Here is a 24,422-nt window from a genome sequence, read left to right as displayed (position 1 = left end):
GCCGGTCATCCTCTTCTTACGTTCAATAAACCCTCTCTAAACCCTAGTACAAGAACGTAAGACCAGAACATACAGAAACAGAGGCAGTCCTAAAAAATATTACAACAGTTGAGCTTGAAGATAAAACCCTAAGCAAAAGAAAAAATGAGGAAGAAAGTGGATGAACGCATAAGAACCCTAATAGAAAATGGAGTTAGAAATCGTCACCGTTCTATGTTTGTCATTATCGGTGACAAATCCCGTGACCAGGCACTTACCAATTCCTCTTTTATTATATCTCTGTAAATTTTGTGAAAAAAATTGAACTTGTTTCTAATTCTTCACTTCTATTTATTTTGTAAAACAGATTGTTAATTTGCATTACATGTTGAGCAAAGCTGTAGTGAGGTCACGGCCTACTGTGCTTTGGTGTTATAAGGACAAACTTGAACTTAGCAGGTTCGCTACTTACTCCAATTTTGCTTTTTTTACTTTTTCCATAGTGGATATAATCTGTTCTTGTTAAGTTTTGTCCTCTGTATGAAATATGAATTGGTTAATTCCATGGGGAAGTTAGATTAAATCTTGTAACGGAAACTCAAATTAGCTACCGTGGATTTTATTCGATACAATGAAACTTTGAAAAAGATCAATGAAGCTGCTTCACCAAAATTCTTGACTTTGATGTAGCAGTTATTCTGTATAGTTATTTGTTGGTATATGGATTGGGAGATCTGGTTTTATAGTCCATTACAAATGTTATTTTAGTGAGGTGGAATACATCGACACCCCATTAAACTTGTCGAACTAAGACATGTTCCAATTGGCACCTGAATACATGATAACGTGTTCCTATTAGACACTTCCAGGTCAAATTTTGGAAAAGCTTATGCGTGTGTTCTCAAATTCCCATTATGTGGATAACTTAACTACTTAAAGTGTGCCATCTCCTTTAATTATACACATCATATATAAGCTTTTGCTGTAATAACAAAAACAAGATAGGTCAGTTAAAAAATAAAACTCAAATCAACTAAAAACAAACTCCTGCTTCGTTAAATAAAAAACGCGCTCTGTTAAAAGAAGAAAACCAAGAGCCATTTGCCAAACTCTCCCCAATGAGTGTCTAATAAGAACACTTTATCATGTGTTCAGGTGCTCAGTTTGAACGATCCTGAGTTCGAGTGTCTTAAGATATATTCCGCCTTTTAGTTATATGACCTTTTCTACAGGACATCAACAAAAACAGGGATTTGTAAATTAAACAGAGGAGATCTTTGTAGAGTCATTTGTTTCTATTCAAATTAAAAGTGGGTGTAGGAAATCACTTCCTCAGTTAGATGTTAGGGAAGAAATGTAAAATTCTATTTTGAATATTAAAACTTTAGTCACTCTATTTGTTGTGTAAAAAATTAGTTTTAGCTATATATATGGCGTAAATTTACTGGCAAATTGCAGGTGAGTGGAACGAATGCTAGGTCATTGTTTTTTAGAGGTTATTATATTGGGTTGATTATCTTGTGAGCTTGACTGACAGAAAATAGGTTGTTTTGATTAAGACATTGCACAATGATCCGAACACCTTGTCGCATCTCTTCGATACGAATATAGTAACGATCATAGCGATCTCCTCTGGTACTTACTGGTATGTCAGGATCCAATTGGTCATGAACATCGTAAGGTGCTGCTTTTCACAAATCCCAGCATACCCCAGAACCTCATAACATTATACCGTTGAATCCCCAATCCTTTGCTTGCTGTGCGGTGACAATGCCATTTCATTAGGACAACACTTGCTTGGTCTTTTTCTAGCTTGATTGAGAAGCATGGTTTGGAAAGGTCAGTTGAAAGACTGTACATATCAACATTCAAACCTATCCCTTTGTGGCTGCCTTTTGAACTTCTTCCATATTAGGAGGACTCGTAAGCATCTTATTATCTTCAGAGGATTCACTTTCTGAAATTCCAAGTAACATGATTCCTCCTTCAGAAGCTAAAGTTGAATGATGAAGTCTCCTTTAGGTTCAGTCGAAGAGATCGAAGCGAAGTCATCAATTCAACCATTCGAATGGTCTCCCCTACGATTGACCTCTTTTCCAAATAAACCGAACCTTGATACCACACCTTCTCGGGTGGAGGTTGATTGAAGATAATGTGATGCAAGTGAACGCCTACGAAAAAGTTGTCGTAAAGTTTTCTTCTTCTGTCATTGTTTGTTTTTTGGTTGTCTGATCACACTCAAAATTATGTATCTACTTATCGTATTTTTACCCCTGTTCAGTAGTTTTGTAGCAGCTTGTTTCCAACGTTTCCTAGGAAAAGAAGTGTTCGCCTCAGTTTTTCAGTGGATGTTATTAGTCATTTAGACAGTTTGTCATCAATGATAGAGTCAAACATCTTCTTGCAGTCACAAGCAAAAGAGAAAGAAGCAAGTGAAAAAATATATGCAGAGGGGATTACTGGACCCTGAAAAAGTAGAGCCTTTTGAACTTTTTGTTGAAACTGGAGGCGTCAGCTATTGCTTGTATAGAGATTCAGAAAGAATTCTAGGAAACACTTTTGGCATGTGTATATTGCAGGTAAATGAGAGGTTTTAAATTTCCATAAAATATTTGAAGCAGATCGACTACCTATTTCCTCTTTCAAGGCCTCTATGTGATTGTGATCTTCTGGAAAATTTCATTTCTTTTCCCCTATGATGTTCTAGGATTTCGAGGCTTTGACACCCAATCTTCTTGCGAGAACAATAGAGACAGTTGAGGGTGGTGGGCTAATTGTATTGTTGATTCGCACTTTGTCCTCTCTTAAGAGCCTCTGCACCATGGTCATGGTAAGCTCCAATCCCAACTGCTCTGCTTTCTGGGCTGGAAAACTTTGAATAAATATTAGATTAATGATGTCTCTTCCCTTCTTACTTCTTATTTGTTTTTTCTTTCTTGCTCTTTTGTTTGTTAAATAAGATTTCAACTTATCTCACACACACATACACAAACAAAAAGAAGAGTATTTGAATGAAGAAGCTACTACTAGCTTTCAGATTGCTAATTGATTTTCTATGCGTGTTTAATCTTAATACTCATAAGGTTTGTGAAAATGCAGGATGTTCATGACAGGTTTCGTACAGAATCCCATTCACAGGCTACCCCTCGCTTTAATGAGCGATTTATACTCTCCCTTGCATCATGTGAATCCTGTATTGTCATGGATGATGAACTAAATATTTTACCTATCTCCTCCCACATGAAGAGTATTACTGCTGTTCCAGTTCAAGAGGTAAACTTCTCCCTGGATCAGTATGGTCGTGATTGTTCTGTTTACTGATTTCTTTATCTTAGATGATATGCACTGATTCAGATGATAGTCCATATAAATTATGGTTCTCACATATAATTACACCATATCAGATGTTGAACTGCGAAAAAATTACTCTTTCTGGAGTCGCTTTTAGTACAGGGTAAACTATCTTTGATAATCTCTTGATTAAGCATTCATAATTCTTTCGTTGATTTACTTTGATGAAGGATTCTGAGGGGCTTTCGGAAGCAGAAAGGGAGTTAAGGAATTTAAAAGAACAATTGAATGACGACTTCCCTGTTGGTCCTCTTATTCGGAAATGCTGTACCTTGGACCAGGTTAGTTACTGTGCTTGAGCTGTGAGAATTGGCATTTGTTTCTCAATTGTTCTCTGAGTATGTCATGCGTAGCTAATTAATAGTCTACTTGGAACTAACCCCCAGGATAAAGTGTTACTCGCGTGCAAGATAGCGTTATAACTGAATTGTTGTATAGAACACAGGATTAACAGGGGATAATGATTTAATACCTGGTGAAATTGAATATTTACAGTGGACATTCTGTCCTTTTCTTAAGTAATTACTTGATCAACATGTAATTGGGTGTAATTAAGAGGGAGCAATTACATTCTTCAATTCTCAGGGAGGTGAGAATTGCTTGTAACAAGGTAACATTTTAAATTTTAATTTTTTAAAAAATAAATAAATTATTCTTTTTACATTATTTCTCAACCCATTTCTTTTCTTCTCATTTCTCAACCTTTCTTCTAGTGCTTCCATGTAACTTTGTAACTTCTCATTGCTTTCTTCCTTATTTATTTTTCTTTATTTTCTTCATTTTGCTTAATTGAACTACTATTATTCTAATTTCTTGAAGTCATGTCTCCTGAGTTCTCAACAAACTGAACTATATTAAGATTCCATTAAAGCTGGGTTCATTGTTTAATGAGGTCTTAGCCTTGTGCTTTTTTTTTTTCCCTTTTGAATTATCTTTAAATTAATATAAATATTTACTACAAAATATACTTTCTAAACTCATAAATTCTTATCTTTTGTTATTTGAAAAAATGCAACGAAGCATGAACTTAATACTATATTCACATGAATTAGTAAACAATTCAAATTCTTAATTGGAACTTTTACTAATGAATTGAAATTGAAATATCATGTATTTTGGAGCTTCCAATTATCTTTTACAATATTAGTTACAAATCTGTAATTATTTAATACTATATTTTCAAGAAATGATATGGATTTTTTATAAGGTAAGTAGTTTTATTAACAATTGGGGAAACCCCGTATGCACGTTGTATACCAAAAGAAGAGAACTTGCACCAAAATATCGCTCTCAACAAAGGAGACCCAATCCTCTATACAAGTAGGGACCTCATGAGTACACCAAAAAGAAACTAAAAAGTAAAGACTACTTTGCAATTTTACAAAGTCTTGTTCCACCCCTTCAAAAGCTCTCCTATTTCTCTTTCCACATAATCCATATGATTACCTAATATTTCTTATGTAGACACCTACTTGTCAAACACTAATGTTTATTTACTTGTTCATATGAAAAAAAATAAATTTATGCGAGAGTCGAGGCTGGGATGGTTCGGGCATGTTAAGAGGAGACAGTGTTTTTAAGAGCGAGAAGCGCAAAAAAGCGACAAGGGCTCGCCTCGCTTCAAAAGCGAAGCGCACGCTTTATTAAAGTGAAGCGCAATTCTTAAAAAACATAATGTAAACCTTGCAAAGACACAATATAAAATTATAAATAATCAAAAAGTTCAATTTAAAAATTTAAAAGTAGGTACTATGTACCACCAAATCCTCCACAAACCATAGGACAAGCAAAATCAAAGCTACTAAATTATTAGAATCAACATCTTATTCTTCTACTCTTCTTGTTCTTCTTCAAGATTGTCAAAATCTTGAATTCCTCTATTATCTTCATATTGCTCGTCATCTTCTTCTTCCCCCTCCTCTTCCTCTTCATGATCACTTTCATCTTCATCAATTAGGGATAGGGATCGACTTGTAGTCGCCACACTTTTTTCCTTCCTAATCGAGCTTGGACTTGAAGTATTCCCCCTTAAACCATAAGGATTCTCCCCAACTCCACTAGCAACCGCAACAATCACCCCAAGTGAAATTAGAGTCGCCTTCAAATACTTCTTCATCTTTACAATTTTCGGGGACTCCGGTTAGCCACTCATTAGCCTCATCAATATTGTCCAAAAGAATTGGATCAATTAGATTGCGGTGGTTGTAGCGACGCCTCAATGCTCTATTGTATTTTATGAACACAAGATTATGGAGGCGCTTCAAGGTTAGTCGATTCCTCTTCTTTGTATGAATCTACAAACAAGATGTGTCAACTAATTAGTAGGAGTTGGGACAATTGAGATATAATTTACTTTATCTCAAAACACGAAATAATTCTTTTTATTTCTCACGTGTTCAAAAACGCTGCAGTTCCTTTCACATCCGGATGAGCTACAGGTTAAACTTAGAACTCTGATGGTGAAAGTTTGTAAATCCGGAGTCTCTACACCATATTGGTCCCACCACTTAACTATAGAAGTGAAAAAAAATATTCAAGAGTTAATAAGTATAAAAAAAATATTAAAGTTAGAGCTATAAAATATAGAAGCACTTGGTCACCTGGCGACTTCGTCTTTCTTTGTTTAATAGCAAGTCAGAGCTTAAAAAGTCCCTCAACTGCCTTGTAAATAGCAAGTTGATCTACTATCTTTTCTTGCAAGCCTTCATCTGGGGTCAACTTGATAACAACCTCATGGAATCTTGTCCACTCTTCTCTAGCCAATGAATTATTCTCATGCTGATCATAAAAGAGTGACGGGTTCAGAATAAGTCCAGCTGCATGCAAGAGTCTATGAAGTTGCTCACTCCATCTTGCATCAATTATCTGAAAGACCTTTGCATATTTCTGCTCATCAGTGAATGATGCTTGAATAGCCTCCTTGGCCCTATCCATAGCTTCATAGAGGTAGCCCATTGGTGGTTTTTGCTCCCCATCCACCAAACGGAGTACTTTAACCAAAGAGCCACCAATTTTAAGAGCATGAAGGACATTATTCCAAAAAGAATAAGAAAGAATAATGCGTGCAAAATCTTTCCCCGCACTTTCCTTTGCAAATTTACTCTTGCTCTATTCCTCTAAAGTGAACAACTTTCTCAAATTGGATTTTTGCAAGTGGATACTATGCAAAGTCAAGAAAGCAGTGGCGAACCTTGTCTTGCCCGGTTTCACCAAATATTTTTGTCTGGTGAATCTTCTCATCATATTCAATAACAAGGGCCGCTGAGAAATATAAGAATGTACCCTAACACCCTGGCCAAAAACTGTAGAGAAGGGGCTTTCCTTGAAAATGTCCCCGAATATTAAGTTGATACAATGAGCCGCACATGGAGTCCACTAGACATTTTTGTACGCTCCTTCCACCATGCCACCCGCTTTCACATTTTCACTCGCATTATCAGTGACCACTTGAACAACTTTGCTTGGGCCAATCTTTTCAATGGTGTTCTGAAACAAGGTGAACATTTTAATGTGGTCAGTGGATGACTCGCTAGCATTAATTGACTCAAGAAGCAAACTTCCTTTGGGAGAATTCACCAACACATTAATAATCATTTTTCCAGTTCTTGCCGTCCACTTATCCATCATAATGGAGCAACCATACTTGTTCTACGCAACTTTATGTTCCTTCACAATTTTATTAGTCTTCTCCACTTCCTTGTTTAGATAAGGACCTCTGATTTCATGATAAGTGGGAGGCTTCATTCCAGGTCCGTATTGACCAACGGCCTCAATAAAGTCTCCAAAAGTGTCAGTATAGTTGACACAATTGAAGGGGAGCCCAACATCATAGACCCATCGTGCAAAAGTTCTAACTGCACGATCCCTCAAAATGTCCTTAGCAATTTTTTGTATATCTTTTCCACCGCTCTTTCCTTCCGGCTTCTTTGGGAAATAGCAATCTATAGGACCTTTAGTCCTACTCGTACCCGTCGATCCATGGCTTGAAGAGATTGCATCTCTTCCCCGTTTTGTTGGAAGTGACAATTCTTCAATATCATCATCATCATCAAGATTGGTCATCAATGGTTGATGACCTCATTTGATTTTTTTGCTCCTTCTCAACAAAATTCTTTATTTCATCCCTCACCTCCGGTGTGCATTTCGTACAACTTGTGACGTTTCTATTGCCACCAATAAGATGGAATTTAAAGCGATAAATTCCACCCGTTGTAATCTTGTTACAAAACTTGCATACAACATTTGTATTCTTCTCATTAACTCTATCGCCATATCGCCAAGCCGGGTCTTTATCTTTCGATCTTTGAGACATTTTGAAATCCCTATTAAGATATAAGAAAATACATAATCAAATAAACTGAAAATACATATAATATATATAATGATTAATTTTATAAACCGAAATACACATTAAAAAAATCAAATAAACTAAAATATAACATATATAATTTTCTAAAATGAAATACATATAAAATTAATCAAATAAACTAAAAATATAACATATATATAATAATTAATTTTATATACTGAAATATACATTAAAAAAATCAAATAAACTGAAAAATATAACATATATAAATAATAATTAATTTTATAAACTAAATAATACATATTAAAATTAATAAATAAGAAGAATAAAAGGGGGGAAAAACATAATCTGGACGGGTTAGAGATAAAAGGAAGAAGAAGAAGACGCTGAAGTCTGAACAGTCAACAGTGTGCAAACTGGACTGTCAGAGATAAACGAAGAAGAAGAAGGAAGAAAGAAGGAAAAAAAAAAGAGAAGAAGAAAATTACCTGGACTGGTCAGCAATGACGATGAAGTTGAACCCTAGCTTTGGTCGACGTCGATCGAAGAAGAAAGAAGAAGAAATGGTCAGTTTTTGTCGATTTAGGGTCTGTTTTGTATAATAAAAAAACAGACCCAAAGTTTTTTTCTTTTAAAAAGGGCCCTCTGCGCTTTTTTAACAGAAGCGATCGCTTCATCGCTTCATCGCTTCATCGCTTTCCTCGTTTCGTCGCTTCCTCCATTGAAGCGTGCGCTTCCCTCGGTCAAGTCGCCTCAGGCAGCTAGAAGCGACACTGGGTCGCGTCGTGTCGCTTCGCGCTTAAAGCGACGAAGCGATCGCTTTTCTAAACACTGAGAGGAGAAGCATTGACGTTCCTGTTAGGAGGTGTGAGAGGTTGACCCTGGTGGGTTTGAGAACAGGTCGAGACAGACCTAAGAAGTACTGGGGAGAGATGATTAGGGTGTGGAGGTCGAGGATTAGGGTACACGGTTAGTAGGTAGCTGAGAGTTTCCTCATTTTTTACCAGTAGTACTAGTAGCTCGCTTGTACTTTCCTATCTCTCATATCTATATTAAATCATGTTGTTTAGTTTGTTTCAATTATCATATTCTCCTGTTTTTACTATTTTGGTACTACTTATTCTTTTCTCCCCCCTCCCCTCTCCTTCTTTCTTTTTCTTCTTCTTTTCTCCCTATGCTTCTTCTCATCCCTACCTTTCTGAGCCAATGGTCTATTGGAAACAACCTCTATCTTCACTGTGTAGGGGTAAGGTCTGCGTACACACTACTCTCCCCAGACTGCACATGTGGGAATATACTGGGTATGTTGTTGTTGTTGTTGTTGATAATTAAATTTAATTTTAAAATTTAAATAGATCTAACTATGTAAACAACCTCTCTACCTTCACTGGGTAGGGGTAAGGTTTGCGTACACACTACCCTCCCTAGGCCTCACATGTGAGAATATACTGGGTATGTTGTTGATAATAAAATTTAATTTAAAATTTAAATAGATCTAACTATGTAATTACAATTGTGCAACCAAACATTACGTTGTAGTTATGTTATGACAAACAAACAGATTTGTGTGATTATTATACAATATAATTACTTTACAAGGTGTCCTTCCAAACGGGCTCTTAATCATTATTGGTGCTTGATCATTTTCTTTTCTTTGTTTGAATAATTCTTTTCCTAGTTTTTTTCAGAATCGTCAAAATACCGATCATAGGTCGTTTTCACTAAATGTTGACCGTGGTCAACTCATATTGTTTTTAAAGCTAAAAATCATGTTTTCTTCAATTTTTTACATAAAAGCTTTTCAAATAGTGTCACGGATCACGCACGCAAAGCAAGAAACATCAAACGAAGCTAACAGAGGTCTCAGAACACGGAATTAGGACTAATACTCAAAATGAACTATCGGGTCATCACATAAACCTATGATTGTAATATAAAGGTTATTCTGATTTTAGCGAATACCTTCAACTAAACACATGATAGATTTAATCTCAATACCAGAATACAACCCACTTAATCCCTCCAACCAAAGGGCTTTAGAGTTATGTACCTCACTACAACAAATTTTGGCTTAAGGCCTTGTTAATTTTAGATCAAGTTTAGCAAGTGTTCGGAAAAAATACCTAGCCATATCAACGCTGGCCAAGTATAAATAGAATCATAAATACTATTAGCACACATATAAGGGTTCGTTTGGTAGGGTGTATAAGAATTGTAGTAATATGGTGTATTCGTAATGCTGAAAGTAGTTATGGTAGAATTATTTCTTATTGATTCTTTGATTTAGTGTATTAAATATAACTTGCACTATATAATTCTTTTTAAAAAAAAATATTCGTTTACAAAATTATCCTCCAAAAATGTTGGGAAGGATTTGCAAAAGGTAATTTTGAAAGAGCAGTTCTGTCTTTATATAAATCCTACCAAACGAACCCTAATTGTACTTAACATTAAGAACCTAAGGAATTAGGAACATATGATATTTCCCTGTTGAGCAATTGGATAAGATGTTACCGTAGAGAGATATGCATCTAACTAATTCTGAAATACAAATTTATGATAGTAGATCTGTTGAATAACCATTAATTTCAGCAGACATTTCAATAAGCTGTTAAGATACATATTTTAACTGCATATAGTAATTTTTTTCTAAGAAAACTATAATCTTCTTAATTATTTTATTAACCGTGCATTCTATCACAATCAAGTAATGTAGGAGTAGTAATTAGGACAAATCTATTTTACACTCACCTAGTATTTACACCAAAGAAATATATTGAGGTAAAAATATTCATTAATAATTATAGTTATTGTTAGAACATGTGCAACGAAAGCAAGCATGAACGCAGGTATCACGTACATGTAATCTAGATAATGACTTAATAACCGAGATTAAAAACACTAACCTCTCGAAACTGGTGCACAACTCGTTCAAAGGGCAGGGATCCGTGACTGCAATCTTCTGCAATGATCCTAGTTAGCCTTAAAGGGAATACTTGTGTGAGCAAGTATTGCTACTCTAAAGAGTAAGTTTTTGGGGGAAACTAGTGCTCTATTTGTAGCACACAAAATTAAGCTACAAACGTGTACAAGTCTACTAGGGTTGTAGAATCCTAGGCCGAGTAGAGAACTTTTCTCCCAAGTAACTTTCTTCCCAAGTCTGTTAATTTTACTAGGCATAGCATGGACCACAAAATAATAAGAGGCTACCAATTATAATATTAATTAGAAATTTGAAGTGAATTAAATCCTACTATAATTAATCACAGTTTATTCTACTAAAAAACTATAATTGAACTCCTCAATATGAATTTCGAAATTCATCAACACTTATGTAACTCCCCATGTTAAGATTACAAATATCAGTTAATTAAATTAAATCATTGATAATTTAATTTAATCAACTATTATAAATAGAGCAGAGCATCACTTGCTAAGTAAACGAATGTGACTTGCTGATAAAGAAATATCACATGTCGGCTTGATCTTGAAGTTAGTTAGGATTTTTTGTTACGGCTTAACTAGCATGTTAAATCCTCATTCCTGCAATTATTGTATGCTAAAGCTCTTGCTTTTCCCTTTCATAAAAAATAGTTGCCTATTCTTCCGTGCTTTCATTAAATACATCTTAGTTTTTTCTAATTGTAATTTGAATCTGATACTAAATTTTAAAAAACTATTTTTACTAGCTTAAATGGATGGATTCAAGTGCTGATGTAGATCAAAATATTTAACTTATAATACTGAGTTCACCATAAATAGCAGTTGTGGGTCCACTGCAATTTTAATTTTTTGTCCTGCCACTGCATGATGCTATTAATCCAACAATATGAAATAGGGAAAAGCAGTGATCACGTTTCTTGACGCTATTCTGGATAAGACGCTCCGAAGCACTGTTGCTCTGCTTGCTGCTCGTGGCCGGGGCAAGTCAGCTGCTCTTGGGTTGGCAATTGCAGGGGCTGTTGCCGCAGGGTAAATCTGGTTTGGCCGTTTGGGTTTCAATATCCTTTCCTCTATGTGATCCTACTTTGTGCTTTACTAACTTCTATAGTTTGCTGTTACAGGTATTCTAATATATTTGTAACAGCGCCTAGTCCTGAAAATCTGAAAACTCTGTTTGCCTTTGTCTGCAAGGGTTTCGACATGCTCGAGTACAAGGTAGGATGCAAATATATCTGTTTGAGCAGGGTCGATTTGCATATTCTCAATGAAATCGATCTTTCCCAGGGATGTTTTTTCTCCTTTGAGTCGGCCATTTGGCCCTTCAAGTATTTTTAAGTGACAAAATGCTTCCCCTGCTGAAATATGTGTAGAAACATAAGCATGGTTTAAAATTTTCTTGAAGTTCTCGTGTAAGGGATTTTTCGCGTCTCATATATAGTTGGTGAGATAGGTTTCATAGAGATTGTAACTCAATATGCTTCTTTCTTACAGGAACACCTTGATTATGATATTGTGAAAAGCAATAACCCAGAGTTTAAAAAAGCTACCGTGAGGATCAACATCTATAAGCAGCACAGACAGACAATTCAGGTCAGTAATATTGATGAGGAGTTTATTCGTGATAATGGCTCCTTCCATTTTCCAAGCTCATTCTTGCAGTGAATAATCCTGGAATCTGAAATCAATTTCTTTCTCCTTCACTTTCTGCACCTTCTGTTCCCTTTGTCCCTGAACATTAGAAGGCATTTTGAAAATTTGCTTCAATTTAGTTCCGCTTGGTGTCTGTATGCTGGATAGATTTCTTGTATTGCTCCATCTCTTGTGCTTCTCTGTTCTCTTAAAAGGTTGTCAATATATTGGTTCCTCTTCTTACAAACATATCTTTTACACCCATACTGTTCATTCTTTGCAAAAACTTCTTGCAAGTATATGATCATTGATGTGCTTTATCATGTCTAATGCAATTACTATTTCTTTTTTTGAGTTTCTGATGTTCTCGACATCATTTATGCAATGTCAGTATATACTACCACATGAGCATGAAAAGCTATCACAAGTGGAATTGTTGGTGGTTGATGAAGCAGCAGCTATTCCATTACCTGTCGTCAAATCTTTGCTTGGTCCTTACCTCGTCTTCCTTGCATCAACTGTCAATGGGTATGAGACAGTGTTCTGCTTAGATTCCATCTAGTATTTTTATTCTCTCCAAAGAACCTATCCACTCATTTGACAATATATGTTGCTTCTTGAAGTTTTGTTCTTACTTATATGACAGAAGAATTATTTCTACAGAGTCTTGTGTGTTTACCCTGGGGTTAACAGAGCTGATAATCATTCTATTCTTGTTATCTTCTTAAAGCTATGAAGGCACTGGAAGATCCTTATCATTGAAGTTGCTGCAGCAACTAGAGGAGCAAAGTCAGAAGTCCAAAAGCACAGATAGTGCACTTTCAGGTATTTTCAGCCCACTTTCTGTAGTTGATCGCTTGAGGTGTGTAGAGTCCATGTGGTCTGAAATATAATTGTATCAGGAGGAACTAGGAAAGCAAAGAAAACTGAGATGAGAGAGCGCATACATTGGGTTGGAAGCTCCTTATAGTTACTAAAAGGCAGGAGATACATCTGGAATTGTGATTGTATTTGTTGAAAAACATAGGCCTTCTTAATTCTTATCTTAATTCATGCCTTAATTTGTGCCTTGGCAATGCACTTTTGGTTGTTAAATTAGATCTTGGGGAATTTTTCTATGACTGGATTTGCAAGTAAAACCAAGTATTATGGTGAATAAGGATGGAGTCTTTCAAAATAAACACTTATAATACATGCTTTTGAAATATTCAAACTCCAAAGTTCTTGCAGATCCACTTGCGAAATTTAAATAATGGAACGTTTTCTATGACTGGATGTTCTAAAGTAAACCCAAGTATTATAATAAATCAAGCTGGAGTTAGTTAAGTGAATGCTGATACTACACCCTTGTCGTTAAAAATATTACTTTTCTTCAGGGCTGTGTTCATTCATGAGAATCTTTCTCTCGGTGTACCTTTGCCTCTCATGATTATCCATGATTGAGTAGTATGATAAATTGTCCAAGGTCTCTGCAAAAGCTTGGTTTTTCATCTAGTTGTTTAAAATCTAAGTTTTCCCATCAAATGTAGGTCGGCTTTTTAAGAAGATAGAATTGAGTGAATCCATTAGATATGCTTCTGGTGATACCATTGAGCGATGGCTTAATGCATTGCTCTGTTTGGATGTTACAAATGCTATCCCAAGTATCAGAAGGTAAATCTGCTTTGGCTTAACCTAGTTCCTGCAGAAGTCAATCATGTTCTATCTCCAGTTACAGTTCTCTTTTTTTCAATCAGGTTACCACAACCGGGTGATTGCGATCTCTACTATGTTAACCGGGACACACTTTTCTCTTATCATAAGGATAGTGAGTTATTTTTGCAGGTAAATCACCTATGCCTTTGAAGTAATGTATTCTTCACCGTTTAGGCTGATTTTTGCCTGCTCAGCTTTGATTTATGGTGACCCTTTGGTGTTGAAATTGCAGCGAATGATGGCCCTCTATGTTGCTTCTCATTACAAAAATTCTCCAAATGATTTACAATTGATGGCTGATGCTCCAGCTCACCACTTGTTTGTGCTACTAGGTATAATTTTACCAGTTGATGCTTCTCATAGAACACGAGATTAAATTTGAATTAAGTGAATGCAAGAGTGCCTATCTAATTGTTTTCACAGGCCCTGTTGATGAGTCAGAAAATCGTCTTCCTGATATTCTTTGTGTCATCCAGGTTAGTGGTCATGTCTGTAGTTGCTATGCAAATGTTCTCTTTGGGATGCTACATTTGTTAGAAATCTTCTGACAATCACTGTGCTACTATTAGTTTCAGTATTCTTTTATATTTAGCTAATTCTTCTTTGCGTTTACAGTTTTACTCTCTCTGCCCCAATTTATGAGACACTCTTTTCTTTTTAGTTTGTACGAGTAACGACACCTTCCTATAGTGAAAAACAATTTTTAACTTTAAACTTCCCATTGTACCCTAAATAGGATGATTTATTGCCATAGAAATGAATGTGGCATGTTTTAGAACACAAGTTTCAAAAGTCTTTTATTTCTTAAACTCTATGCCCAGTCAATTTAGAACACAAGTTTCAAGTCTTTCATTTCTTAAACTCTGTGCCCAATCAAACATCCCACATAAATTGGGATGGAAGGAGTAACTTCTATCTGGTGGTTCAATTGGCAGGATGCCCACAATTACAGTAGTTCCTCATCTTTATATGCAGCCTTCTTTCTTGCGCTATTACGTTAGTGATAGAGAGCAAGAGATGTTTTGGAGGAGAAAACGAACTGATGTATGTTTTAAAGTATAGCTGTTTGCAACATTTACTCTGCTGGCATGAGGAAAATCTTGTATTGAGCATATACGACCTTTTGGACTTGCTAAATTCTGTTTTGACGTAGATTTTGTACAATTTGTGTACTCCCTCTTGGTACCTATTTGGTACTGTTTTCATTAATAAAACTACCTACCTTATAAAAAAGTGATAGAAAAATAGAATATCCTCTACATAAGGTCCTGGTAGTTGATACATGATTGACTTTCTATTTGTGTAATATTTTGGTCCTAAAATGCGAAATCACAACTACAATTGCCTCGGGTTAGTTTTGCCTTCAAATATGTCATCATTATGTTCAAAATATCCAGTTAGTAATTTGTGTTGTTGCATGCGTAGTATATTCTGCTCCAGTCCATGTTTTGTGGTCTATTCAGCTCTAGAACTCTCGGAAGGGCAAAATCTTAGCTCAATTCCTCTTACTAGGCCATGTGTGTTCTTTCTGTCTGGGTAGATTTGGTTTGGAATCTGTAAATCATCTAAATCAGTTGGTTCCAAAGTTCATCTGTATCTGGTCACAATGTTATCTTTGTTTTCTTCCCCTGATGTGAGCTGATCATGTTTTTCTTTTTGCCACTTATTGATCCTCATCTTCTGCTCTGTCACTGATTCTGCCTCTTCTTGGAGGGAGTGCGTGTATTAATGCATTTTCTTTCATTGTTTCTCATTGACTTAATAGATAGCATATTGAATCATCGTCAAAGATCACATTTTTTCTTAAATTGGATTGATACGGGTCTAAATGGAGCTAAATGCCTAATGAGGATTCATAAAGCTGACCTAAAACTAGCTTGGGCTTGATGTGCAGTAGTAGTTTATTTTTGATAAGTCAATCATGTAAGGTTGATTTCATAAGTCCTTTCTGATATGGATAGTAGAGTTTCTGATTTCACCTTAACATTTTCTTGGAATCAAAGAAGCAGCACTAAGAGTTTTTGAGCTGTCTTAATTTAACTTTAACACACAGGTCTGCCTGGAGGGTCAAATTTCCCAGGAGTCTGCCAAAAGAGCTCTGATGGAAGGTCGCCAGCCCTTTGGAGATCAGATACCTTGGAAGTTCTCTCAGCAGTTTGCTGATGATGTATTCCCAAGCCTTTCAGGTGCCCGCATCGTACGCATTGCTACACATCCGAGTTCCATGAGGGTAATGCTTACCAATTCTATGAATTTAGGAAAAATTTCTGAGACCGCTCTCTAGGTTTATTTTTGTAATATTGATCTCCTTCGTGGTTTATGATGTTACTGTAGCCTCCTTATTTTGCCTTAAAAGACAAATAGTTTGGTATTGGAAAGAAATGGTCCTGAATGGAGTGTATTGGATATGAAGGATTTGCGTAGACGATCCCAATTAGCATGGAACAAAGGGGAATTGATTGATTGAATGAATGAAGCTAGGTTAAAATGATAAAATTTCCATACCCCGCAAACTCTATTTGTGCTGCACAATTGGGAAATTGTGGGTAATCTAATCAAGTTATAATAAGAGATTGACAAAATCCTTTGATATAATTGATTTAGAAACAAATTAGTTCACCGAAATTTATTGGAAGAGCAATAATAACTTTCAACTTTAAGAATTTCATTTTATTCTTTCTTGGTAATTTAATTACTATGCTTCATGTACTTAAATTATGGCAGGGGTATTTCTATTAAAATTGCATATATTGTTGTATTTGTCAGATGATGTCAAAAAAAAAACTACAAATGTTAAATTCACTAACACGTGTAAAACTGGTCGAGCCATAAAATTACATCCTAAAGAATAAACTAAAGTATAATTATAGTACTTATTCAAAAACCTTAAGTAGGCAACAAAATATTTATAGCTACCCAAATACAGAAGTACTTCCCAATTGGACCCATTGTCATTGTTAGTTGATCTATTCTATCATGTGGAAAGAAGAATTTATTTTACATTCTTTTATTGTTGAAGAGATTGGTGAAGGTTTCACACCAATTTTGTAGTATAAAGAGAATTTATGGGGAGATTTGCGATAGAAAATTTAGCACTAATAATTAAAGCTGCAAAAAGACAGATTTGGAATATCACAGGAATCTTGTCATCCTAACCCAATCTCATTGGAAAAAAGTTCGAAATGAGGGCGGTGTGCATATCTTACTACAATGAAAGTTTGTGTTTAAAAGCAGACATGGAAGGAGGTTTTTTAAATTATCGAACAATTTATTTCCATAAGTTTATCAGCATGTCTAACCATGTCTCACTGTGGTGTTACAGCTTGGATATGGTTCTGCTGCCGTTGAACTCCTAACCAGGTAGCTACAAATTTCACTGCAATTCTCACAATTTTCGGTTTTCAATATGATTCGGCGGTTGCTTCAATCACATTTGGCTTTTATAATTTGTGAAAGATTAAGCTACTCCATAGGTCGTGCTTGTTATGCATACCGGTGCCACATAATATGTGGAACAACACACACACACACACACACACACACTCTCTCTCTCTCTATATATATATATATATATATATATTCTAACCTACTACACGAGCTTAGCAGGTTAGCACCATCCCTATTTTTTGTTTCCAAACTACCCCTGCCCCTTCTTAAAGTCACTTGATAGAGGTCATGGATGATTATGTCATTTTAGTCCAAAACCAAAAAAAAAAAATTCTAAACATCATAAACCCTTTCTCTCCCTCAAGCTATCATCACAGCTTTTGGATAGCAAGAAGCCTTTTTCTCCCACATGTTGGACTTTAGAGTAATTTCTTTGTTTGACTGTTACCATTCAACAAAAAAGGAGTAATTTCCTTGTTTGGTCAATCATCAAGATTAGATTGTTCATGGGAAAAGAAGAATGTTTATTTTGCGTAGGAGCTCGTCTTAAAAGACGAATATGAATTATCAGGGCTGCCCCCAGTTGCTCTTATTGAATGGACATCGGAGATAGCAACAAGCCTGAGAGTATGCACAAGATAAAACTATTTTAAATCTGCTTCTTTGTGATATTTATGTGGTGGTTGGTGTTGATTGTTGATGGTGATATGAAAGGGTTGTGCAATTGTTGACTTATTCCTTTTACACTTGCAAAATCTGCATAAGTGTGGCTTCCTTTTGCACTTGCAAATTTGCATATTTATTACTATGTATCATGGCTTTTAGGATTTTAGTCTAGGTTCCTATTATTTCACCGGGTATATAATACATTAGTTAAATTATGCAAGATTTAAAGATGTGACATTTTTTATAAGTGTTTTCAGTTAAGTACATGTTACGCTTCTTCAACTTATTAATGGGCTCAATTCATCTGTGTTGATTTTGACATAGTCACAGTTATTGCATATCTTTCATACATGGATCTTCGGGGCACAATAACTTAATTTAACGCTAATAGGTACTTTGAGGGTCAGTTGACTCAATTATCTGAAGTAGAGATGGAAAATGGTTTGGAGACTCCTCAAGTCAGTGTAACTGAAGCTGCAGAGAAGGTATTCTTATTTGATCTAACTTTTGCAATTTGTACTTTAGGTTATTGGTTTTCCTGTTATCATTCGGCTCAAAAATTGCAAAAAGTTATATCATTGTCTTAATACTATTTCTCATTGAATCCGCCTTTCCTTCGTATTGATATGGTTTGTCTGCAGACATTGTCTTGTGCATGATATAGTGTTAAGGCCTTATGATTGACCATTTGCTGTAATATGGCAAGTGAAATAGTTGAAAAATCTAGAAAGACTTCTATGTGGAATTAGAACGGTTTTTTTGTTTTTTGTTATTGGATTCAAACTACTTTCCTTGCAGGTCTCTTTGCAGGAAGAAAATATAAGACCGAGAACAGATCTTCCTCCTTTGCTTGTCCCTTTACGTGAAAGACGACCTGAAAGGCTTCATTACCTTGGGGTCTCATTTGGACTTACCTTGGATCTTTTCCGCTTTTGGAGAAAACATAAATTTGCTCCATTTTTCATCGGCAATGCCCCGGTAAGTCTCAGAGTCCTTTGTTCCTTAGATTCTTTTTGATGTTTGCAATTGAGGATTAATTGTCATCAAACATGTGATTGGATGAATCAGAATAGCGTAACTGGCGAGTACACATGCATGGTCTTGAAGGCATTGAAAAATGATGATGTTGAAGCCGCTGGATCAGATGAGTGGGGCTTTTATGGTCCCTACTATCGAGGTGATCAGTTGATTTTGTTCTTCTCGTTTTTTTTTAATCTTATCATCTAAAGGAACTTAAAGGAGATGAGAAGAATCTTTTGCCATGATAAAGAGGAACACAAGTTCTACAATTCCTAATATATGTTCTTTAGCATTTTTCATATGTTCTCTAGTGGTGAGCACCCTCCACTTTCAACCAAGAGGTTGTGAGTTCGAGTCACCCCAAGAGCAATGTGGGGAGTTCTTGGAGGGAGGGAGCCGAGGGTCTATCGGAAACAGCCTCTCTATCCCAGGGTAGGGGTAAGGTCTGCGTACAAACTACCCTCCCCAGACCCACTAGTGGGAATATACTGGGTTGTTGTTGTTGTTGCCCCCTCACTTTCTTATCTCCCTTCCTTTCTATCCACTTCTCGTCAATCTAACGAGCTGCAGATCTTGTAGTAGCTGGTATTTATTCTGTTAGTTTTTTCTCTTCTTTTTTTCTTTAATGTTAGTATTGTCTTCTATTGCTATTTCGATATATTGATGTTGCCTATAACATTCTCAGAATACAAGCGAAGGTTAGTCGAACTGTTGAGTTCTACCTACCGGAGGATGAACTACAAGCTTGCTATGAGGTAAAATTGAACATTTTGGTGGTTAGGTAATATGTATGTCTCTTTACATATGCTTATGATGGCCATAATCTTGCAGTGTCTTTGATCCAAAGATCAACTTTGTGGAGCAGGACCCTGCTTCTTCTGCTTCAAGTGAATTCTTAAACTTCATGAAGTTTGTTCTGGAACCTCATGAGATGAAGAGGCTTGAAGCTTACTCAAATAGCCTTATTGACTACCCCTTGGTAAGATTTGAGTTGATGATTAGTGAGGAAATATGTGATATTAAGTAGTGATGCAAGATCTCATGTGATACAGTTTTTACTTGTCGAAATGACTTAGTGGATGGGCATTCTATATCAACAGTCATAAAAGGGAAAAGGCTAAGAGTACTGTGAGCCACTCAAACAACCTAATTACCACTCCTGGTTAGATCTCAATTAGTGATGAGAGTGAAAATATGCTATATCGAGTAGTGCTAAAAGACTTTCTGGTGGTGCTACTATCAAATTATGCTAGATGTATGTTTCAATATCAACAATCATATGGAGCTTGTGCTTTAGAAGACAACCATTGTGGTAAACATGCAGGAACAACTCGAAACACCGAAAAGAGCTTAAAGTTGTCATCTTTCCTATTTGAAGCATCATAAATCAACTAGAATTCACTTTTTGACAGATCTGGTGAATGATTTGATAATATCGTTGGTATATGGTTCAAGTATAGATGAAAAACTCATATTGGTACATATTACTTTGGCTAAATACCTAGATAGCCCCTTAACCTTGACACCATTTGTAAGTTAGACGTTCCAACTTAACTAGTGACCAAACATGCTCTTTAATTCGTTAGAAATGTATCTCTTAAAGACACAAGTTAGCAAAACTAAGCGTGTGACCATTACTTGCTGATGATGTGTCAAAGAACGAATAAGGTAAAGACAAGTGTCTTAAAAAGAAAAAACGAAAAAAAAATTCACCCTCCCCACCCCGCTCTAATCTTTATCTTCTTCATTCCAGTAAAAACCAGTCAAAGTTTACTTTCAATCTCTATTATTTGCTTCTGCAAATTCACATGTAAGTCATAGCTATCAATTATTCTATTTTCTTCTCTAATACCTCTTGTCTCTCTCCCTTCTCCTTCAGTCATCCCCTGTCTCGCTCTCTCTGCTTGTTCTCTCTGTTTTTGTCTCTCTATCAGATACTTGAAGTGAGGAAAAACATATATTTTCTTCTGTTTTGCTTTAACTGGTAGATGGAGACCTGAAAGTAAAGAGCTTTTGGCAAACTTTTGTAGAGACTAACTGGGAGAGCAATGCAAAATTTTAAGATTCCTGGTATTATTTTTGATTCAAAAGTAAAAAGAAAATTTACAAAATCGTTTGAGCTCTTCCTAAGCTTGAACTTGACATTTTATTGAGTCGGCTCTGTTTACTATGTCTATAGCTTCACACCGTCCGAATAATATTTTGGCATTTATTTGCTTCATTTTGTTGTCAAAAGATTACAAAGTTCGCTGGATAAAATATAAATACAGGGCTTGGTATTCAGTCGTAGATTGTGCTGTTTAAACAGGGAGAAGAAAGTTTTAGGACTGGGGCTTTTCTTTTAATAATGGTGAAGATGAATTTGAGGGAGATGAGAGTAGATTTGGATTATTGATTTTTTAACTGCTAGAAGAGCTGATTCAGCAGCTTTAAAAAAGCCTCACACGCCTATAATAAATAAAACAATACGCGGTATTCCATGTAGGACTCTTGTGCTTAAAAGACACATTTAAGACGAGTTAAGGTGTCTATCTGGTCACTTCGTAAGTTTATATGTCTAATTTAAAAACGTGCCAAGTTTAAGGGGCTATCTAGGCATTTGGCCTATTACTTTTGACCACAAGAAAATTCTGAACCAAAAATGACATGTGAAATATGTCTCTTATATTTTTCTATAATTTAATAACAGGTGCATGATTGTCCTTTACTTTGTCTGTTTTGTGTCTAGGTAAGGTTGAAGTTCTAATTTGATACATGCGAATAAAATCCAATAATTAGACATTTGATATCTAATGATTCTTTTAAGTATGGAGATCAGAAGGGGATTGTTATCCGATGCATAGAATTAGAAGGACCAATAGTAAAAAATGGGAAAGACATGAAGGGATAAAAGATGTGGCAGAAACAAATCCTTCAAAAGTGCCCGATATTTACTGTGTGAACATAACATCTAAGGAGGACAAAACTACCTTTCTATTTTTTCCTAATGCAAGCGATGTTTAAATATCTCAAAAGTTGCCGACATTTGTTTTTTTAACTTATTTCCACGTTAATTATTTGCATGAGCTATTTTTTCACAGATTCGAGATGTTGCTCAAAAACTTGCGCGCATGTATTTTTTGGAGCATTTGCCAGTTTCACTTTCATATGCCCAGGCTTCCCTTTTGCTTTGCTATGGTCTGCAGCACAAAGACATCCCTGAAATAGAGGTTTGCTGGCTTGCTAGTCTTTATTTTGAATAGTTTATTCTGTATTGTCAGGCCTGCAGTGAAATACACTTTTTATTTTTGTTAAGGCCACTAGTTATCCGTTATCACATCCAAAATAAATACTAGATATTTTCATTCAATAAAACTCCAGTGTTTTGAGTTTACTCTTTTTAATTCTTATTTTACAGGGAGAAATGAATTTGGAAAGGCAGCAGATATTGTCCTTGTTCATGAAAGTCATGAAGAGGCTTTGCAAATACCTAAATAATCTAACATCAAAAGAAATTGACTCAACTGAATCTCGGCTTAAAGCGGTAAGTAGAGTTATATTTCATTATCCTGAGAGTCCTAGGCTAAGACAAATGAAAAAGTAAAACATGAACAATATCTCCACGTCATCATGCTGTGTGTCAATTGTGAACATAAGGAAATATTCCAACACTTCTCGTGTTAGTTTATCTCAAGATATGAACAATTAAGTATAATCAAAGAGGCACTTTTTCCGTTTTCAGCTTAAGATGGAACCACATTCTATATCTGTTGATGAAGATCTCAATGATGCTGCAAAGAAAGTCCAGGTTTGAATTTGCTCTCTCTTGTCTCTGCAAGCTTCCCCCATCTCGACAGGTCTCTAATTATCTATGGTCATATCTAGGATGAGATGAAAGCGAAGACGGAAGGTTTGTTGGACCCAGAACTATTTCAGCAATTCGCTATAGTGGACAGAGAAGCTGATTTTGAAAATGCTCTCCAGAATGGTGGCGGAAAGATAGTTCCTGGCGGTGTAATTAGTGTAAAATCCAACAAAAGCAAGTCGGAAAAGCATTCCAAGCCGGAGACTGAAAAGAGTGACAAGAAAAGAAATAAAAACCACTCTGGATCTAAATCACATAAGAAGAGGAGGAGTTGATCTTGTTGACACAATAAGTTCTTCCCTCTCGTTTTCTAATGCCTGCTTCATTTCCTGGGTTGTTTCTCCTATTAATTTATGGCAAGGGGGAGCAGAGCTCGATCATACATCTTGTTGCATATTGCCATCTTAATCACAACCATCACCACTATTATGCAATCATTTATAGGTCCACAGATTCTGTTCCTTCAACCCAATTTTGCAAAATTTTCTCCGAGTAATTCTTTTACTTTGTAATAGGTTAGGAATACTAGCTATCTCGTCCTTCAGTCCATAGAAGCTCTCTCCTTATTGGGATTCTCAAGAATAGAGCGAAGTAGCATTTTTCTGCACCATGTCAAGAATAGATCTTTAAAGCATTTTTTTTTTTGGTTCGGTTTGGGTTTATGTATTGGGGTTACTAATTGAATTTGCGCCTCGTTAGTTCCATTAAAGGAGGATGCAATCTTCGTTGAGACCTTTAATTAAGAGTAGAGAGATTATATCTATGCCACCATAATCTGGTAAAGTTGCCAGATTATATCTATACAAATTGGTTCATATTTGACATTCCGATACCATTCTATCAATCCATACATTAATATTCCTTCTTTGTGAAACTCTCCACCTCAAGCCCTTAATTAGTAAATCATGACCCCATAATATACTCTGCCAAATCCAAGACCCAGAAGGTGATACGATGAACATTAAGAAAAATGGTATCGAGAAAATGTTTCCTTTTAAGCACTCTCGAAAGTAAAGAATCGGAATGCATTAACAATTTTCAAGCTTGTTTAGCTAATAAGGCCATGTTAAAAGCCTTTATATCCCTAAATCCTAATCCCTCTGTAGATTTAGAATCAGCTCTCCCCCCCTTCCCTCCCCCACCAAAATTTAGCAAAAAGTGATGCGCTTTTCTTACATAGACAAATTGAGACCTATTAATCAAGTCAAAATGTCGCCATTGAAGCCATTAAGATTAAATTTATTAATCTATTTTGCATGCGTAGCTGGACATTCTAATTCCGTTATGTACGCTTCATACTTCAGTCATCAAAAGTTTATTACCCCTTCATCCTTAATCATTGGTCTAGAGTTCGAATCCTGAACATGAAATTATCTTTGGTAGGAAGTGCTTTAGCCCCAAAGTAGAATTTGACAGTGTGAATCCAAATTAGTCATACCCCAAAATGAGAAAAGCCAAAAAAAAAAAAAAAAAGATGAGGTAGGCTTCCCTCTTCGTGTATCCAACGCTCACCCCAAAAGAAATGTAAATACAAGATGAGAATGAAAATACAAAAAAAAAAAAAAATTTAAATTTACTGGGTACAATATTATAGGGAAA

General features: G+C 35.7%; 1 protein-coding gene across 1 annotated transcript; it reads left to right on the top strand.

The window, feature by feature from the left end:
• On the top strand, positions 1 to 23,562 carry LOC104119394 (RNA cytidine acetyltransferase 1-like). Its single transcript, XM_009630881.4, has 26 exons — positions 1 to 249; positions 347 to 438; positions 2,387 to 2,558; positions 2,687 to 2,809; positions 3,079 to 3,252; positions 3,501 to 3,611; positions 11,478 to 11,611; positions 11,704 to 11,797; positions 12,074 to 12,172; positions 12,603 to 12,739; positions 12,942 to 13,036; positions 13,741 to 13,864; positions 13,948 to 14,035; positions 14,139 to 14,238; positions 14,330 to 14,382; positions 15,960 to 16,136; positions 17,229 to 17,266; positions 18,351 to 18,444; positions 18,758 to 18,937; positions 19,028 to 19,136; positions 19,665 to 19,734; positions 19,811 to 19,958; positions 22,060 to 22,188; positions 22,377 to 22,502; positions 22,701 to 22,766; positions 22,844 to 23,562. Exons 1-26 carry the CDS (start codon positions 145 to 147, stop codon positions 23,096 to 23,098), a joined length of 3,093 nt encoding a protein of 1,030 aa, XP_009629176.1. The 5' UTR covers positions 1 to 144; the 3' UTR covers positions 23,099 to 23,562.
• The last annotated feature ends 860 nt before the right edge of the window (positions 23,563 to 24,422 follow it).

The sequence above is a fragment of the Nicotiana tomentosiformis genome, chromosome 5 (assembly GCF_000390325.3).
Source record: "Nicotiana tomentosiformis chromosome 5, ASM39032v3, whole genome shotgun sequence".
In the NCBI taxonomy this organism is placed as follows: Eukaryota; Viridiplantae; Streptophyta; class Magnoliopsida; order Solanales; family Solanaceae; genus Nicotiana; species Nicotiana tomentosiformis.
This window is presented reverse-complemented; position numbering and strand designations above follow the sequence as displayed.

Bases quoted from the DNA above. Each gene is read 5' to 3' on its own strand.
- LOC104119394 (XM_009630881.4), top strand. From the start codon at position 145: ATGAGGAAGAAAGTGGATGAACGCATAAGAACCCTAATAGAAAATGGA. The intron at 3,253-3,500 runs GTAAACTTCTCC...ACTTTGATGAAG, and splicing joins CTGCTGTTCCAGTTCAAGAG to GATTCTGAGGGGCTTTCGGA. The intron at 12,173-12,602 runs GTCAGTAATATT...ATGCAATGTCAG, and splicing joins AGCACAGACAGACAATTCAG to TATATACTACCACATGAGCA.